The sequence below is a fragment of the Thermobia domestica genome, chromosome 9 (genome assembly GCF_964235325.1).
Source record: "Thermobia domestica chromosome 9, izTheDome1.hap1.1, whole genome shotgun sequence".
In the NCBI taxonomy this organism is placed as follows: Eukaryota; Metazoa; Arthropoda; class Insecta; order Zygentoma; family Lepismatidae; genus Thermobia; species Thermobia domestica.
Window position 1 is genome coordinate 228,333,241 of NC_137462.1, and position 19,253 is coordinate 228,352,493.

General features: G+C 36.6%; 1 protein-coding gene across 1 annotated transcript in view; it reads left to right on the forward strand.

Annotated features, from left to right (window-relative positions):
- LOC145660613 (adhesion G protein-coupled receptor L3-like) overlaps positions 1 to 19,253 on the forward strand; it is an 880,165-nt gene that overhangs the window by 83,677 nt on the left and 777,235 nt on the right. Inside the window, exon 3 of the mRNA XM_081725881.1 lies at positions 14,845 to 15,021. Within this exon, the coding sequence (XP_081582007.1) occupies positions 14,845 to 15,021 (177 nt within the window). The remainder of the gene's footprint in view (positions 1 to 14,844; positions 15,022 to 19,253) is intronic.

Consider the following 19,253-nt stretch of genomic DNA (forward strand, 5'->3'; position numbering starts at 1 on the left):
TAATAAACGAATGCATTAGAAACAAGTGAGGATTTTGCATTTACTTCTGTAGCCCCGATAAATAAGCAGACAACTCGCGAAAACAGAATTATACACGCGAGGAAAGAAATACGTGTTTTCTAATTCTGCAAACTGGTTCTCAATCATTTTATCAATATTTAGAAAAGTAATTTCTTGGTTTCTATCTCTCGTGTTGAGTGACATATTCTTTTATTTCCTCTCTGCACACCATATGATTATATTTGTACACTGTAATATTATCATATTCACATTGGAAATATTTTATTACTACCTCATTTCGCTTTCAGTTGGCCAGGATAGCCGTGTGGTCTAGAAGGCTAGACAATGGACATAGTAGGCATCGCGGGTTGCAATCCCGCCTCGGACAGGTTTTTGTTGTACTTTTCACCTTACATTTCATTGTAATATTTCTCTTTCATGGTGATTTGGATCTCACTTTACACTCCTATATAGCTTCGGACCTGACACAGGAAGTAAAAATGGCATCACTCAATTTCGTTTTTCAAATACATCAATATTTTGTGACCCTGCTGACATTTTGCTATGTATACTATATATGATGCACTTGAAATAAATTCATAGTATGAGACCCAGATTCTTTTATTACCATCTGTTGCCACATATCAGACTTCTGCATTGTACATTTTCAGCACACGTAGCTCCAATAGTGTGCAACGCTGTACCACTACACTTCACTGTTATCTTTAGCGATAATAGTGTATTTTAAATTTGTTCACACTTGTACATGGAGCTTTTTCAAATAAAATATTTTATGCTGAGTTGGCAACACTGCTTCACCCATGGCAACACTGTTTATGGTTTTCGATAGAGCATTTTGTTCTCATTATATTGTGCAACTTTTGTATTGATTGCTTTAACGGTTTTCAATATATTTACTTTAAACGTGCATGATTCCATGATATAATTTTTTGGATATTCAAATTTTTAAGCCCCGTAGCTACTATCCTTCTGGTCCATAGCACCTTAAATATTGCTCATTTTCATTTCTCATGATGCTCTATCAGATGTGCTATGTGGCAATCAGGTTTTAGCGACAACTTGTGGGACCCTCCCGTGTGAGAATCAAACACAGTGTATTTATCAAGCAGAATCTGATGCAGACAGTTTCATTGTCTCAGTAGCTATAGATAAAATAAACACTGGAACGAATGTCGTTATGGATGGTCAGGATATTGATTTGCTTCATCTTCTCACTGCTAAGTCTTCTCTGTCTGACAAAATGTATTTCTTTAAACCATGGAAAGGATGCAAAAACTGTTCAATATTCCAGACCAAAAGGCTCTTCTGCGTGAGGTTTGTGATGTTCTTCATTTTGCTTATGCTATTTCTGGATGTGATGAAACTTAAGGCCTCTACAACAAAGTAAAATAACAGCTCTAAATATTCTTCAGAAAGATTGCGAACTTCGGCCGACTTATATAGGTTTTCAATCTGTCTTCGACTTCGAAAGATGAAATTACTGCAGTAGGAGAAATATTCTACTTCAGTTGTATGGTTGTAAGAAGAGTGAGAACCTCGATAATTTGAGGTATTACAGGTACATTAATGTAATAGCCAAACAAATATATCCAGCATTTGATGCTTTCATCGAGCAGTAATGCGGCTTGACAGCACTCATACTGGGCCTATTTACAAATCCAGCATTGGATGGGGACCATACTGGACCCAACATTATGGAGATGGATGATCAAGAATCCCATGATATTTTCAAAACAACCTGCACTACCCGAAATGCTGAAACTAGTGTTCTGCGTACTTAAAATATTATGCATTAACAAATACTGTGAATGTTTAAAATCGGGAGTGGCCTGTTCACCAATGTGCGCCACATGTTAAAGACTATCATGTGTCAATCGTACAGAAGTCTTCGATAATGATTTGAAAGATAATGTTAATGACGGCCTTTACAAAACCATAGGGATAACCTATGATATGAAATATCCATGCTATATTGTCATAGCTCGACAACATTTCCTATCAAGATCGGGAATATTTAAAAAAATGTAATATTATAAATTTATCTACCACTTTTTTCATGGCTTTTACTTGACAAATGTAAACAGAGGTATAACAAAATCTTCGAAAGTTTTCAAATAAAAATTTTGAAGAAATGACTTAAAGCCATCTTTACTGCAATTTCACTTTTCCTTTCGTATATTATGATACAGTAAGAGCTCGACTACTGTGATTTCCCATTGTTGCTGGGAAGACTGGAATCTTCCAAAATTATGCTTAATATCGTTAATGTCTATTTACAATTTTTAATCTTGTTTCTATGCAGTGTTCTCTCTCTATAACAGCAATAATCCAAAAAGAGGGAATTTTCAGAGTTAACTTTCCCAAAATTCCCTCTAGTACTTCCTTATATTAAACACTTTAAACAACGGTACACCAATTCAATGCCCATTTGATTGTGATTCGACAGATGAGTAACTCATTTATAGTTGCAGGTGGAATGGTGAAAAATATCTCTTTGCGAAACTTATTATAAAGTTATTTACGCAGTTCAGACAAACGCAATTATAAGAACTGCAAATTATTATTCATTTTGGTTTCGTCGGAATGATGTGTAACTTTCAGAACAAAAAGGGGAATTTTGGGCACTAAATCACAAATATTTCCCGCCATTACTTGTTTTTAATAGGTACTACGGACAATTGCCATATGTCGTATGAAAGCCTGTTTTATTGCGATTCTAACGAGGTATAATTTGTACCAATTGATCAATTAGTGTCCTTGCTATACTATTTTAAACCTAAATCTGCGACTTCCTTCGTAATATTTGGTTGTTCCGCTATTTTCCAAGATGGCGGAACACCCAAATATTACGAAGGAAGTCGCAGATTTAGGTTTAAAATAGTATAGCAAGGACACTAATTGGTCAATTGGTACAAATTGGGGACTTTATATATCTTGAGTCATATATACATACAATATATATACACAAAGTCCCTTGCTTTTTTTACACATATTTATTAGAAAATTTATTTTTTTACCTATTAAAAATTATCTTTGTATTTATTTTGACAACCATTAACGAAAACTAAAGTTACATGATAAAAAGTATGACATATTTTCTTAAACATTAGTTATAGCATATTTGTTCCAAAATAAACATCGGACAGCTTGACAACAAAATCTTTCGGGTCTTTAACGATTTTGAGCAACAAAGTAAAATCTGTAGATAATGTTGCTACCACTCCCAAATTTACCGGTATTAGCCATGACTTCCTAGAATTTATATTTATCCAAACTGTATTCAAAACATTCTTCATGAACATAGTCAAAGTGGTTGTCAGCCTCCGAGGATGTCTCTACTTCCGTCTTATTTTGTGTTGCAGAAGAAAAATCTCGTCCAGTTCTTTACCAGGAGGTAATGTGCCTAAGATCGATGACACATTCCCGCGCTGGATGGCGATGGTGATACGTTGGAAAAGGAATGCAGTAGCTGGGGGGTCACCAGTTTTGATTGCTATTCGATGACCTACTTCATTAATGAAATTAGATCCTTCGTGACCCCAAGACCCACTGGTTTCTATTGCTACTGTTACAAACCAATATTTGTCCAATAGGTTTGAGTATTTTAGTCTTTTGTCTGACTCTCTGTGAGCGGCGACGAGACCTGCCTGAATTGAAGAATGGGATAAGTTGGAAGGAGCAAACGTATCGGAAAATGTGAAATCCCAGACTAGTGCCTTTCCATTTTTCCACGGTACCAAAGTCATGCCATCAGGCCTTTTACCATCAGAGCGGCAACAACCATTTGGTTCTTTTATTGAAGGAACTCCCGCTGAAACGAGGGCTCTACAAATAATGTCGTTTACAATATGATGTCGAGATTGTCTTCTCGCACTTTTTTTTACATGAAAGACCATGTAATCCTTTATTATCAACATATGCGTTGCAAGCTGGACAAAAGTGAGGCTCACAAATATTAGCACCTAAGCGCAGAGCTGTAGCAATACGAAAGCTCTCATTAGAAAGGTGTAGACCGAGTGTGTGAGAAGGTAGGGCTTGAAGCCATGCTCCGTTTTTGGAGGAGGAGACAGCTAACAGCCTGGCTTTGTCATCTGGCTTATTGGTTGATGATAGGAGTGAAGATAAATGAAGCTTGACTATAGGTTCATCCCAAACAGACTGAACATGTCTTTTGTAGTTAGGTGGGGGATCCATTCCAACCAGACTAGTCCATTTATCGATGCATTCTTGTACATCTCGAATCGAGTCAAAGTCAACCTGCTGTTGAAGAAGAGATCCAATTAGTTCTCGTGAGCCATAGAATGATGCGAGGAAAGAAGGTATGGCGATATCCATGGCTCGACGAATCCCAAGGCCCCCATTCTCCACCGGTAAGGAAGCTTGTAACCATGAAGTGTCTTTCAAAGAACAGTTTACAATGGATTCCAGTCCTGTTCTAAGAGTGTGGTCGAATTTGTCAAGTAATTTATCATCCTGCCAAGAAGGGGAGCAACGAAGGAAATATACTAATCTTGGAAGTGAGAGTGAAGGTCGTAGTAAATAATAAGCGGAGTGTGCAGAAAGCTTTGATAATTGAGAAAAGAAGAATTCTAATTTTGATATCTTGTCCAACAAAATTTTGCTCCTTGATTCGGTAGAGATGGCAGCCCCTAAAAGTTCCGCATTGGTAGGAGATACCAGGTGCTACTTCATTAAACCTTTCATAAAGGTCATGGATTTAATCAACTCTGGCGCTCAGAAAACTCACTTCACATTTGGCAGAGTTAAGAAACAATCCAATAGATGAAGCTTCTAGACGAATTTTATTAAAAGCGCACAGTACTACGTCGATATTTCCAGCTATGGTACCGTCGTCTAAGTACCAGATATTTAAATCTGTGTTAATATCCTTAACAATGTGATGGATGGTTAGGGCGAACAGTGCTGGTCCAAGTGGGTCACCTTGCTGTACTCCACGTTGTGAGTGAATTATGTTATCACTTATAAAAAGATTGCTTGGTTCGGAGTAGCCTTGGTAGATGTATGGATAGTAAGTTGGAAAGTTAGTTTTAACAGATTGTAACATTGAGTCGCGGTTGAGTTCATTGAAGGCGTTGCGGAAGTCAAATTTCAAAAATGCTTTCACTTCAGTATGGGAAGATGAGTAGTACATTCTGGCAGCATGAACGGCTTATTCTGCTCCGAATGGTATACAGACCCCTAGTTGGTGTGGTGATAGTATCTTAATTAAAGAATCTCGTATCCGGAAGCAGATAATTTTTGCTGATAAGCGTCTCCAAAAATTGCCAACAGCTATTGGGCGAATCCCACCGCTTTTCTTCTTCAGTGCTATAAGTGAAGCACCAAAAAATTGGTCGTAAAATGGTCGGCACTTTCCCAGATATAATTAAGTGCATAAATTCACAAATGGCTGTGGTTAAGCGTTCCCTTGAATCAAAGTCTTGATTTGTAAGTAGATCTTTTAAGATTGAGGGACGGAGATTATCCATTCCGCCTGCCGAACCAGAGGGGAAGGATTTTATCGCCTTTAATAATTCGATGGAAGAGACTTTAGTTATTGTAGACGAGTCCTCAGGTGGTTCGGGATTGAAGAATGAGTGAGCGTGGGCTGCATGTTTTTCTCTGAGAGCATGTAGTACTGACGTATCTGGCGTAACCACAGTGTCATCGGATATCAGTAGTCTGATAGCGCCGCGTATCATTTCTAATTTTTGTCGATGCTCTTGGTATTGATTGAGCCGGATTTTTGTGGTTTGCGAGGTTCGTTGGTCCCTTGATGCTGCTTCATTAATACTTCATGATGATGTTCCCTCCAGTTTCTGACTCTTAGCTTCATCCAAGTGGTGAGATTACTTACTCTCTCAGAACGCGGCGGGATGCAAAGCACTGCGTAAGGGAAAACTAGAAGGTCGATCCAAGAATCAACATTATTGGTGTTGTTGATATTACGAATAATATCACATAAAGAATCAGCTACCGATGAACGAGCACCGCGCGGGACATGACGATGAACCGGAACATTAGCCTTCAGATGAGACATAAGATCATTCATTTTGGATAAAATTTCAGAAGAATTGTCATTGAAATCTAAGGTTAATAAATCCGAAATATAGTTGGTAAGCTGTTGAAGTTTCACGTTACTGTCCTTACTCCTGCGTATCACATGATGACATTTGCCTGTGTGAATGGATAAGCCTCTTTGGCTAAGAAAATGTTTATTACAATGAACACATTGCACATCATTTGAAATGTTTGATATATCCATATTATAGTTATAAGTTATTAAAACTGTTTTGTTTTACTCATTGTTATTTTTGAAATTTTCAAACATACACTTTTAACGAATATTAACTGATAAAATAGCACTTTTCGTTCTTCCGTTGCACTAGATTTCATTGTTAAAGTTTACAGAATTTTAACGCTCATTAGGCCTATTTTTTTTATTCCTTTATAATAAGATAACCACAAAACCAATTTTAATACGGATTTCGCCACTTTCACCTTGGAGACATCATGCACACCCATATATGACTCAAACTCATCAATCGAAAATATTTCCTCATTTTAGGACAGAAACCACACCTATATAGGTCCCTTGCTTGTATAAATTTTCTTCTAAATTTTCGTATAATGATTAGACTATATTGACAATGTAGTTATAACGTAATTTATAAATTTTCTAAGTTGTATATATATAATTCATTCCATGCGATGCTTGCAGAAATCTTGTGTTAGTTAAATGTATTTTAACCGCTCATCGAATTTAGTAGAGTGGATGAGCTCAACTTTGTTAGCTATTCGTGAACATAAAATACTAATTTATTATCGTAAATTGTGATTGTACAATTATGACCTTAAATAGTGCTATTCAAATTATAACTATTTTAAGAATTTGTTTAATTATGAAATCATAATGGACGTATTATCCATCTATTCGCTTTGAGTTGTTAGTAAGAAAGGCATAGTCACCCCTTTCTAGAATACCGTCTGTAGACAACATTCTGCGAATTGTGTCTCATGTGCAATCTATTCATGATACTGCAAAATTGGATAGAAAATATTTCCATACTGTATCCTTACTAGAAGTTGGTATGTTAATTTTAGGGCTATCTATTATTTGTTGTTCATAATTTCTTTTAACTACACGTAGATTAATATTATTAACGTAACAATATATACAGGTAGCAATAATATTAATATTAATAATAATAATCATAAAAATTATACTTAAAACAACACTAATGGTAAGGATGCGTAAACTTATATGAGTATATTAATTGTGTTTGAAGAAAATACTAAACCAGTAGCATTCTGTCTAATTTAAGGTAGCTATATTTTTGTGCTATTAATCCATTAACCATACATATAAAATTAGCTGTATTTTATGTTTTCAACCTATTAGCTATCGCCCGCGAAACGTCTGTTTCCTTAAAAAAAATGGTTTCGTTAGCGTAGGGAAAGAAACAGTAAAAAAATATCACTGGTTAGTTGTGTAATAGAAGGACATATATATATATATATATATATATATATAGGTTCCTTTCGTTTCCTGTAGTTTTTATCCCTCTGTACAAAAGACCGTGTTTCAGCCCAGGCTAAGCTGAACGCGTTCGGAGGTTTAAATTAGTTTCTTTTAAAGGGAAAGAAAAAAGTTCAAAAGGTAAAAAATCTAATGAATGATGGTTAACATTTGTGTGTTTTTTGTGTGTAAAAGTAGGTCAAGTTCATTTTTTATCAGTAATGGTTTGTTTGTATTCAGTAAAGGTCAAATATCTGCCTGTTTCCTTATTTTGTTTCCAATATATCTATATCTATATCTATATCTATATCTATATATATATATATATATATATATATATATATATATATATATATATATATATATATAGCCAAGTATTTGATAATTCTAATTCTTCTTGTTTTCGCCTATTTGCGAATAAAATCAAATATTGATATCGCCTATGAATTATTATTGGGTCTGGTGTTATTTTAATTTTACAACCAAATATGTCAGTTAAGTTTAATAATTTCAGTAACACTTATTAAAGGGAAATTATTTAAAACTGCATTTACTAATTAATATCTCTGTGGTTATTATCCAATATAGCTTGGAGAAACTTAGTAGTGCCATTATTGCTTTAGTATACTTAGTATGGCATTACCACTATATATTTATGTGAGTTTTCTTATTTTGTTATGGTATGTTATTACGGTATTTTAATTAATTTTTGTATGTAATAATGCTCGAACATAGAAGAGTGTTGCAAGCTACCAAACGTTACATCAGTGTTGCCAACCCCGAGTGAAAACTTGATCGAAAGTGAAAAGGGTTGCCAACTTTCAAAAATTTTTGGCCTTGACTCACAGTAAAAAAAGTTCAGATTTGTCGGAGCAACCTTAAATTTTTCCTTAAGGGGTGTCGACTGTAGTGTCGGCCCAAATCCACTGCCAAAGTTTCGCAAATTTTTCCCGCACTCCATGAAAAATTCATCAATTATCGACAATTAGCTTCGCTAATTATGCTATAGAATATTATTTTCTTAAAATACTAAACAAGGAAAAGAGGAGAACATATACAAATCCAATACCATCCTCGCAATCATCCAATCCCTTCCAGCTGCTTTATTTTTTTCCTCCAGTTGAAAGATTTGTTTTATTGTGCCTATTCCATCCTCACTCACAAAGCTGACTTCGTCTGCTTTGAGAATAGTTAACCTCTAATATTTGCCGTCTGGGGAAGAGAATATTTTCTTTTAAGGAAAAGTAACATTCTCAGTTTGGGTTATCACAGATTTAAATAAACAGAAGATACAGGAATACTAAAATTTAATTTTATTTTTGTTCAGAGGTGAAAACGTTATTTTTACTTGAAGGTAATATATTCTGTAGGACTAACACAAAGTCTCATTTCCTTGCAACAGAACCACAAGTGTTCGATTATAAATTATATTATTCACTCTGTTTTAGAGAGTTTTCGTAATACAAATTGTCATACATCCTAAGTTGCTACTTTCACAGTGTATGTATGAAGTATGAACTTTTAAACTCTCCAACTTTTTATTGGATCATAATGTGAGAGCCTAGCAATGGAGAAATTAAAATTGTCATACTAAATTTCCAATTTCTGTACCCAGACCTGACTCTTTCTACACATGAGGTCAAATGTCTAACCTCTTAAAGTCATTAGGATTCTATATTACAAATATCAAATGTACAGGAGGCTTTTAGGAAACGCCTCTTCGTTTTGCTGCGAAACTCAGAGTTTCAAATTCGTTTTACGCATAATTAAACTCCAATTAGGTAAGACTACGGCTTACCCGTGCATACGCCCGACACTGCAGTAGTGCCTAGTGCAATTGACAAGCTTTGAACAAAAACCTATTGCACCCTCTCTTGTGGGGGAATTCTGCTGTGTTTAACTGACGTGAAGACTGTCTTTCGTTCAGGGGAACAACGCCGGGACGTTGAGACGCATACATTACGTCTGTTGCTCCTTCGCGGGGAAAACTTTTAAGTTGTTAACGGTTATTTACTGTCCATCCCAGCGCTAGAATTCTATCGGAGAGTTCTTCGAGCTCCAAATCCGAAAGAGTTCACCTCCCATCTCGTCCATTACCAACTAGGGTTACTTTGTTGTGTCGGTAAATATTTCGATTAACATCACACGGCGTATGAAGCGAACACTATAATACCACAGTGGCTTATACAGTGGCTTAGTTAAGATCTTGTATTTCTTAATTTCATTACGAACAGTGCGTGTGTTATCGTTAATTCATTCAGCAGTGTTAACTTCAGGTTAAGTTAAGAACTTCCAACTTTTAATCCCACTACGAACAGTTCGTGTATTATCGTCCATTCATTCATTAGTGCAACTTCAGCTGGACAGTACTATTTGTCTAACTAAGAGTACGCAGTCGATCTAGAACTTATTTGCTGACAATAAGACTCTGTCTATTAATCTCTGAGAACTGACTATTCACAGATCCCTTAGCGAACCATCATTATCTCTGTCTGCTTTGGCACCTAAACGCTTCCTAGTCCGCAATTATAGTTTGATTGTGCTAATACTAATTTACATTATTTTCTAGAATTCATGTATGAAGTCACTTGTTGTTGTACGAAGTCCACGGACTTATTCGAGCCAAATAATAAAACTCTTTATACCTCGAACAACTTGTGTTGCTTACGTCATTTCAAATTCTAAATAATTCCTTATCAGAAACTCATCCTTTCCTTGAGACATCTATGAACGCCTCATCCATCGGCGTGCGAGTGCTATACTTTACTGGGGAAAATAGCCGACCTGTGGAGTGAAGTCTCATTGGATGTCATTCTGTTTGGGTGTTGTGTTCTACCATTCGTCTCACCTACATTCCAATATATTCGATCCAGGAGAAGACGAGCTTGTTTCAAGTCCCAATACTAAGATATCTAATTCTGTACGACTCCTAGAGACGACACCATCCTGTACGAAGTCCTGGTAATCGTCCGTCTCTCCTGCTTTTGTGTTTTAGCCGCTCGAAATGCGAGTAATTACAATATCAATGTGATTTAGTGTGTTGAGTGAAACGTGCTACCTGGTGTGTACGAAATGTCTATAGCAACGCCGAGGTAACCCAGGAGTGTTCACTATCTCGACTTCACAGTGCCTGGAGGTAGGACCACGGACCTAATGTGGGCTACAACAGTTTCTTCAATATTTTCATGTACCTATCACTTGCATTTCCTTTCCCATCTAGTCGTTTAACTGTAACGAGGATCACCTTCCAAGTAGTTTCAAAATTACATTGAAACCTTTTATTGTTTTCATATAACTTATGTGAATGTTGAAAGAGCGAATCCTAAGTTCTCCTCTATTTTGGTCAATTGTATTCTCAAGATCTCCTATATTTGATATCGAAGATATCTTGTAATCCGAGTGGTAATATATCTTTGTTTAACAGTAGCGATACGATGTGTTTTGGGATGTTAATTGTTAAGTAATCTAAGTTGGTCGATAGTGGTATTCAACTCGCTGAAGCCTGTACACGAATATTAACTGTGTTATGAGATCTATTTCGGCATATTCTTTAAATGTTAGTTTATATTAGTAATATTCGTTCATTCTTTAGCGTACTAACTCCACTCATCAGAGTTCTAACGAGATCCCTACCTTCTAGATATTTGTATTATTTTGGGACCCGAATTCCGTCCTCTTTGACAGCCCGTCCGTCCGTGGCCATTCGACAGCCCTAATACTTGAGATGGATCTCCGCACCTTTGCGCGTTGACTTAATTGATATTGTAATGGTGTGCTAATAAATCATCTACCACCCGAGCCGCATAGCTCGACTTTGATAAGGACTACTCTAAAGTTCTTATATAAACAGTCTTTATCAAGGCAACTACTTAATCTTTAACATTGTTATTTTGTTGCGTGCGGACTTATCGCAAGTACTGGTGGCTGACAGTCTCCCCGAGACTGATTGTTCTCATGCTAAGAATGGTCGTGTTAAAGGTTCGAATTACTCTTAAAACCATTTCTCCTTCAAGTTCTTGTGTGCTTCTATATCTGTTTTTGTTTTCTCATTTAAATTTGAATTCTCTCGAATATTGTATTTTATTGTCATCGAAATAAGTGTTTCGTCGTTATCGAAAACGTGTGCAATATGCTACACACACGAGTGCTTTTTGATCCTTACTAAACAGAGCAATCTTAGCGTAGTGTTGTGAGCATTCGTTTCGGTTTTTGGGGTCCTCGGTTTGATTCCCGCCGTAGTGGTTAAGGAAGATTTTAACAACTAGAATATTATTACTGCTTGCATGTAATAAAATGAAAAATACTCAATTTCTTTCGGTCTTACAAGTTACAATCGAAGTGGCTTTCTTCACAGGGGAAATAATAACATCATGACGTCACTTGATTTGTACTGTCTGTAAACGTAACGTGTTCACCAAACAATTCATGAATACACAAGGGTCATTCTTATGGCCTAGTATGAATCATAAACGTGACTGAAACAATATCGTTTCCTAGCAATTATTCCGAACGTCTTCCACTATTAACCTACTACAGAGCTGAGCGGACTACGACTAAAACAACCATAAAGAAAGCGCTTAACCATTTTGAAACAGGGTGAAACATTTGAAATCGCAAAATTTAATAAGAATATAATTTTTAAAGTTGCCCTAAAATTAGGCAAAACTTACAGGTACAGGTAAGTCGGGATTTCGGGAGGTGTCCAGAGCTGCAGGACACACCTCTGCAATTACCAAAATTTTAAACGAAAGCTTTCCACTAGAGTTTCATGTAGAAAGTATTCTGGTGTAAGTTTTAAGGAAAATCGCAGTAATAAAAGTCACTGAATTTCACTGAACAGTAAGGCATATAATGAACACTCTTCTAGGTTATGCAGAAATAATTATAAAAGAGTTGCTACCAAAATGCCTCCACAGACCATAACAATCAATGATCTCCGAAAGAATATAGCGTGTAAGATTCACTCTAGAAAGCAATTGCTACATAAAAAGGGACGCACACTATTTCAAGAATAGAGATAAGACGAGATGTTTTTACGATACTTTTCGTCTTGACTTGATTCTCATATCCAAAGCGTGACGATAATTTGAGTAAGCCTTCTCTCGTTTAGAATGTAAAATGTTAATTCACATCTCGATTTTGTTTGTTTTGTTTTAGAAGCGAGTAATTCCTCTTCCCGTAGGTGACGAGAAACAAAACCGAAATATTCTTCCCAAATATCACGTTTCTTCTTCTAATGTTATGACCTGAGTTGATAATAAGCTCCTAACTTTTTATCTTCTAGGGGAGAAGAATTATTATTATTAATTATTATTACTAGTATCATTCCTGAAGATTTGATAGATCAAGTATTGAAAGATCCTGGTATTTAAATATCTGAAGATAATACATCGTTTGTCATCGCCTATCATTCGCCACCAAAAATTCTAAAGTGAAAAATATACTCGTCATTCGTGGATCTGATCCGAATACCTTGAGATTACTGGTCCAGCGCCTTGACAACTGAACCACGGTCACTTCGTTATAATTGATTCGTCTTTAGTTTGTTTATGAGTATAATATAGCGCCGTACTTGAATCAAAATAAAGGAGTTTTGTATTTTGTTCTTAAAAAATCTTAATGTTCATAATTTTGCGAATACAATGATATTCCCTACGAGTCCTCAATTACATATTTCTGTGTGTTGCCAATCGATTTGACTATGAACAAGCTACTCTTTTGAGCGAACAGAAAACTTTTATTTAGGGGAGCCAGAGAAAGTAACGCTTTAGATGTGGGGTTAGCCTTGTGATTCCGAATCCCGCGGCCGGGGTTCGAATCTCCCTCTTGCCTTTTACACTTTTTAAAATATTTTATTTACAAGACTGAGCTCCAGTTGGATGCTGCTAAATGTCGTTGTATGACTGGTATGTGATTCAGATTTTGGAAGCTTAGGTGAACGGATACTTTAGTATAATGCTTGCAATAATCAGTTTCATGTTTTATAGCTGTTTGTAATAAGCATTCTTATTTATGTAAGAGTCTATTTGTCACCTCGTTGCAGAAATTTTGCGGCGTTTCTGCCATGATGGTCTTTGCAATAGGCACATTTCTGAAGAAATTTGCCTATTATAGAGACCCATATATAGGGAATTCTGAAAAATTTTGTTTTTCCGATCGCACCCTCTGATATCTACCCCTAATTGCAAATACTGCTTTCTCATTTTCATTGTTTCACTTCTCTAGTAAATGTCACTGGAATTTTTAACCATTTTCACTTAATATATTTAATGGATAATACGCTCTTTTTTGCCACATCTCATGTGCTGTATGGTTTCTTAAGAAAAATGATGCTCCTTAGAGTGGATGCGAACTGACGTTCTATGGATTGGTAATCTAGCGCCTTAACCACTACACTAAGTTTTTCCTTGGTAAGTGTTTAGTTGTTGGCATATTTGATCGCATTTGTATTTTGTGTTCCCATTTCGACAATTTTTACTATTTTGTCTCCGTTTAGCAGCTGTTTCTGGATTTCTCTTTCTGTGTCGTCCCTTATTTACACTATGCACTATTCGTATTCACACCTTGTACTTCTCTTGAATGTCTTGTTCAGATGCTTTTCTGCTTACCTTTCGCTACACATTTGATTGATTTAATTCTTTTGTTCTCCGTGGTTTTGAGGCAGAAGTAGCAGACTAAAGAACAGAGATGTTCATTACTTTCTTGGCAGACTGTACAACAATAAATGTCTTTAACATACCATTCTACAAGAAATGTTATGCAAGTTGAAATATTCACAACAATAACTTCGAAGTTATATTTCAGTTACATTATAACCGTATAATTTTTTATCGCATTTATCTCAGTAAACTTTGTACTTATAATTAGAAGGGAGAGAAAAGAAAAGCTTGCACGCAGTTTCATTCAGCCGCAATAGGTTCATTAATATTTTGACTATTGTCAATAAATATCTCAAATCCATCTTAAACTTTGCAATTATAAAATTATAACAATATTATTAGCTGGAAGCCAATATCCCAAACCAACTTCTTTAATTGTCTTACTATTTATTGATTTGTTTTTGTTTTGCATTCCCATAGAACATATTTTGTTGGGAGAGTATGCAGTTCGTTTCAGTTCGGAAATGTACCTGCAGTTGGCAGGGGAAGCTTGTGACATTGCATTGAATTACATGGGAAAGGTCAATCTTCTTTTCTAGATTACTCGAAAGTTATTTTCTAGTTGACATATATGTATTCCTGAGAGGCTCCATTATAGCCTATCTTTTCTGGAGAGTATAATAATTTAACTATAATTTGTTTCAGATATTGATGGCAATTGGTCTCCGTGGAGTACGTTAGGAACAAAATGCTCGAAGTCCTGTGGGGGAGGACAATATAAGAGATATAGATCCTGTACTAATCCCGCACCTGAAGGAAATGGTAAAAGATGCACTGGTCCCAAAGAAAAACTTTTCCCATGCAATGAACATCCATGTGCAGGTAATGAATTTAATTACATATATGTTTCTGCTTACTTCGAACTTCGTTACAAATATACGAACTCATAACTGTAAAGACGAAGTTAACATTTTATGGGTTTAACAGATAGGTATTTTCTACAAGTAATTTGAATTGGAAATAAAATAATCAAGGAATGTAATTCTGTCTCCGAAAACTGCAAACAGAAGCCTTGTTCAGATTCAATCATAGGGAAGTTATTAATTCTATGAAGAAAATTGAGAAACGCTTTTCTTGAAATTAGTATCTACAAGATTTTTAATGAAAAATTAGTGACTAAAATTGTTAAAGACAATTGCTTACATATTGCACTTTTTCTAGCGTCTTACGATGTTTGCTCAAAAGTACCTAAATAATACTTCAGTAACAACTACTTACAATTTGTGCTCTCTATATCAATGCATTAAATTGAAACATAAAATATTCCATCTCACTGGCTGAATTTATCTTCAGAGCCATATTGATTCGGGGACCTGCTACCCGTTTATTTTGGTATAATTCTAATTTCTATATCGTTGTCACGTTATACCTATATTTCAACATTTAAAAAATAAATATTGTTACAAATTACAGTTTCATTCAAAATTATATTTGCTACTTTTAAATACTATTATTGCTTTAGTTATACTTTTTTCTCTCCTTTTTATGATAATCAAATATTCCAAATTTCACTTCATTTCAAACCTTTAAATCTATTCAATATGTCATTGTGTAATTTCAATTCTATCGCTTCTTATGTGCTTCTTATCTAGGCTTCATTGTACTTTTCCTTGTCCAAAGTATGTTAGTTCACATTCAGATGATTCCCAAATTAGTACAACTCTGAAGATAAACGCATCAATGCATTTGGAACGTCAGTCAAATAACCATCGATCGAGTATTAAAAGTTTCGTTAATTAACTTAGAAATATCTCCGTGAAAATTATGAGATACATACCTTATTTTTTACTGAAGGAACAGTAAGTGGATTAACTCCTTCCAAACCGTTTAATTAAGTAGTTCAAAAAGAGAAATGATTTGGTAAGAACTTGGAAGAACCCTATTAATTCGATGGTTAAAAGTTCCACAGCTCTTACAAGTTATGAGACATGTTGTAGACAATGGTTTGTATAGTATAAAGAGATCATGTCTGCTCACCAATGCTTGCCCTTAGTTATGTTAGTTCCTTATATGAAGGTAAACAAGAAAGCTCTGTCGCCTTTTGTGGAGGTCTGTGTTCAATTGGCCCTCACACCGTGAGTTCAATGTGAATGGAGATAAGGCGAAGGTCAGTTGTTGGTTTGGGTATATTCAACGTACTACCTGATTCTGGCAGTTCAGTTACATCATCAACTTACGTAAGGACTGAGTGAATATGGGACCTCCACAGAGCGTCACAAGAGCGTATGCTGTACGAGTTCAAACTGAGCTCCAAGGCCGCTGCAGTGGGGCGGATGATATGACGGGCCTTTGGTGATGGTGTGGTGATTACGCGGACAATGCAGAGGTGGTTTAACAACTTTAAGGACGGTGAAGAAACACTCGAAGACGCACCACGTGTCAGAAGACCAACACATGTACAAAATGAAGATCTTCAGGCAGTAATCGAGGAGTACAGTGAGGCCAGATATGTGAGGAACTAGGACTACAATTCAGTGTGAGTACAAAAACCATTCGGCAGCACCCCCATCAACTTGAGAAACTACAATTTGGGTCGATGGGTCGCCTATGATTTGACTCTGGGCCAGAAGACCACGCGAGCGGACATCTGTGTTTATTTGTTGTCTATCTGAGGAAGGAGCAATTTCTGGACAGGGTGTTGATGTGTGATGAGAAGTGGGTCTTGTTAGAAGCTCCACGGCACTCTCATCATAGGTTAGCATCCCATGAACAAGTTCCAAAACAGTTTAAAGCAGCACTGCAAAAGAGGGTCCTCCTGTGTGTTTGGTGGACTGCTAGTAGTATCGTGCAACGGGAACTGCTACCAGTTGGTGAGAGCATCAACACAACTCTGTACTGTCACCAGTTGAGCCGTGTTCAAAAAAAAAAAATTCAACACTGTGGAACCAGAACTTCTGAATTGCAAAGGAGTCCTCCTGTTACAGGACAACGTTAAGCCCGACGCAGCTAGGATGAACAGAAACACCACTCTACACCTTAGATGTGAAACACTATTGCATCCACCATACTCCCCGGACATTGCACCGTCTGGTTATCACCTGTTCCGTTCGTTGGACAATATTCTTACGGAACACCAGTTCAAATGCGTAGTAAAGGTGCTAACTGCAGTTGATACCTTCTTCGGATCAAGGCGCACCAAATTCTATCTGGATGGAATCAATGGTCTTCCAGAACGTTGGCAGAAAGTCGTCGATGCTGATGAGGACTATTTTTATCTTCCAGATACCTCTTATCCCTAGAAATTGTCGCACATACCATATGTTCAAACGATTAATTTAGTCAGCAATTCCCTGTTTAAAGTATAGAAACTATACACCAGACCCTCTCCAAACCAATCACAAGCACATAGTCAGGAACGGATTCAGCATTTCTCGTTCCAGTAGCAGAGAAGTCAACACTTGAAAACAATTTTTTTTTTCCTGGGAGGAAGTAAGCTCACTGTTAGTTTCAGGAAACATACGCAAAAACGCTTTTCCAACAGTAACAAACTTTTTATTACAACCCCAAAATTAGTTAACAACAACAATTTTAAACGAAATACGAAGCCAAATATTGAATATATATATATATATATAATTAACTTATCCAAGACTCAAATTTCGAACGAATACGTTAATAGGTTTCAAATTCTTAAGCTTCTGAATCTCGAAACAACGAATCTTTAACATTTATTTCCCGTATCTGAAGAAACCAATTTTCTCTTAATAACATACGGAATGGCGGAAGCTGCAACAACTTTTAACAAATTTAGCAAATAGGAAGTTAATTTTTTCTCTTAATAACATTTGAAATGACGCAAACTGCAACGACTTTAAGCAATTTTTCCAAATACAGAGTGGCGCACGAAGTGATCCACCATTTGTTTTTTTCTTTTTTTTCATCTTTTCAGGGGAACAAGAAATCGCAATGTACACTTTTACAGCAGTAGCAGTATAGTTTGGAGAAACAGTTGAAGAAGAAACTTACACCTAATTCACTCTGCCGCCGCTAGAGGGCTAGTTTTCAAGATGGCTGACAAGAGCAGACTGACCACTGAGCAGCGGTCATCAATCGTGCTTTTGTTCCATGAATCAACAAGTATTATTGTTGCTCAAAGCCGGTTTCGAGAGAGGTCTACTACCCGATGGGCTCCCTCCAACAAAACCATCCGCAGACTGTATGAAAACTTTCAGAAGGAAGGAACAATATTGGAGCCGAAGCGTCCTCGACAGAAGCCTGTGTGTTCGCTTCAAAATAATGAAGCTGTTCGAGCTGCAATGCAGAGGAGTCCCGGGAAGTCGACAAGAAAGGCAGCAGTGCAACTTGGCATATCAAGACGTTCGATTCAACGAATTCTAAAGTGATCTCCAATTTTATTCATACAAGATGACCGTTGTGCAACGACTCACAAATGATCACAAGCCGCAGAGATTAGTGTTCACGCAATGGGCAGAGGGTAAGCAACGAATGCTTCACAATGTTTGGTTTTCTGACGAGGCGCATTTCCATTTCGACGGAGTGGTCAACAAGCAAAATGTGCATATTTGGGCCAATGAAAATACACGGTTGATTCATGGTAAACAACACCAAGCTTCCAGGATTATAGTGTGGGTTGCAATTTCCAGCCATGCACTGATTGGGCCATTTTTCTTCGAAGAAACAGTAAACAGTGAGCGGTACTTGATTTTGCTTCGGAATAACTTGTCTCGCATTTGCTTGCTACTGATTTGACCATCAACACGCAGTGGTTCATGCAAGATGGAGCCAAACCGCACACTGAGAATGTTGTCTTGAACTTCTCACACGAAAATTTTCACATGTGTGTTATTTCTGATCGGCTTCCAGACCGGTTTCATGCTGGACAATCTTGGCCACCTCATAGTCCTGATCTTAACCAATATGATTACTTTCTGTGTGGGTGTTTGAAGGAAAGGGTTTTTGCGAAACATCCCAACAATTTGGTAGAGCTCAGACGACATCTTGCTCAGGCTTGGAGTGAAAGTGATTAAAACATGTGTCGTCGAGTAGTAAATAACCTCAGTGTTCGATTAAATGCAGTTCAGATTAACAATAGC